The sequence below is a fragment of the Orycteropus afer genome, unplaced genomic scaffold, assembly GCF_000298275.1.
Source record: "Orycteropus afer afer isolate SDZICR_OR568_19922 unplaced genomic scaffold, OryAfe1.0 scaffold00099, whole genome shotgun sequence".
In the NCBI taxonomy this organism is placed as follows: Eukaryota; Metazoa; Chordata; class Mammalia; order Tubulidentata; family Orycteropodidae; genus Orycteropus; species Orycteropus afer.
The window spans coordinates 1,409,050-1,410,344 of NW_006921686.1; the positions used below are offsets into that span (position 1 = coordinate 1,409,050).

General features: G+C 53.6%; 1 protein-coding gene across 1 annotated transcript in view; it reads left to right on the plus strand.

The window, feature by feature from the left end:
* LIG1 (DNA ligase 1) overlaps positions 1-1,295 on the plus strand; it is a 79,096-nt gene that overhangs the window by 39,973 nt on the left and 37,828 nt on the right. Inside the window, 2 exon segments of the mRNA XM_042781232.1 lie at positions 32-112; positions 347-403. Of these exon segments, the coding sequence (XP_042637166.1) occupies positions 32-112; positions 347-403 (138 nt within the window).

Consider the following 1,295-nt stretch of genomic DNA (forward strand, 5'->3'; position numbering starts at 1 on the left):
CGCCCGTTTCATCTCCTCTCTGCCTCCCCAGACCCCTGGACCCAGCCAGCTACAATCCTGCCAAGAATAACTACCACCCTGTCGAAGACGCCTGCTGGAAGCCTGGCCAGAAGTGAGGTTTCTTCTGCCCCGGAGGGTCCCCCCCGCGGTCCTGGCCACTGCAGGAAGCTCTCTAGCTGCAAGCAGTTAGATCCCTCAGAGTCGCAGGGACACAGGCGGTGGTGTTGCAGGAGATGGAGGGAACCCTGGGCAGGGGGCGTGTCCCCAGGAGGCTGTCCCTGGGGGGGGGGCTGGGCAGAGGGACAGCATGAGCCATGCAGACGGTTCCACCTCTTCCCTTCCCCAGGGTCCCCTATCTGGCCGTGGCCCGGACCTTTGAGAAGATCGAGGAGGTTTCTGCTCGGTAAGGAAACGGGCCTGCCGTGGCGGGGCAGCTTGGGGGGAGTTCTCGTGGCCTGTGCCTTGCATGGCGGTGGCTGCCAACTGCCTGATCCTGCCCTCTCCTCACCCTCCCGGCTCTTCCTCACCCTCCTTCTCCTCACGGCTGCTGAGTGAGTGTCTGCTCCGACACTGGGCACCAAGCAGCTGACAGTCACAGTAGCAGTAATAAGAGTTATAGCAAGAAGCATGTTAGTGTTGGTGGCTAGGACGGAGACCCAAAGTTCAGAGTCTAAGATAAGGTGGACATTTCCTTTTTTCCTTTTGCCTTTTTTTTAAAAATACAAATAAAAGTTTATCCTACAAAATTAAGGCCTTCATTTTTTGATACCAGCTCTAGGGGAAGCTTCACGATGACTAAAGAAAGATTCTGACCCACAGCGCCCCTAGAGGACAGCATGGAACTGCACCACAGGGTCTCCAAGGCTGTCAATCTTTACAGAAGCAAAGCCCAAACCACACCCACTGCCTGGAGTCTATTCTGACCCACAGCGCCCCTAGAGGACAGGGTGGAACTGCATCACAGGGTTTCCAAGGCTGTCAGTCTTTATAGAAGCTGACTGTCATGTCTCTCTTCCAAGGTGCAGCTGATGGGTCAAACTATTGGCCAAGTGCGTAAGCACTGAGCCACCAGGGCTCCTTAAAGAAAGACTGGGTAATTATTTAAGTCCTTCACAAAAATCTTAATTTCATTATTCCCCCCTGCATCTGGTTATAAAATGGCCTGACTGCAGGTTATCAAAACAAACATTGTGAGTCAAACCAAGTTCCAAATGTTACTACCTTCTGTCTGCGTTTTGGGGGCACGATCAGTGGTGTTGGGGAGCTCTGGTGACATAGTGCCTAAGGCATTTGAC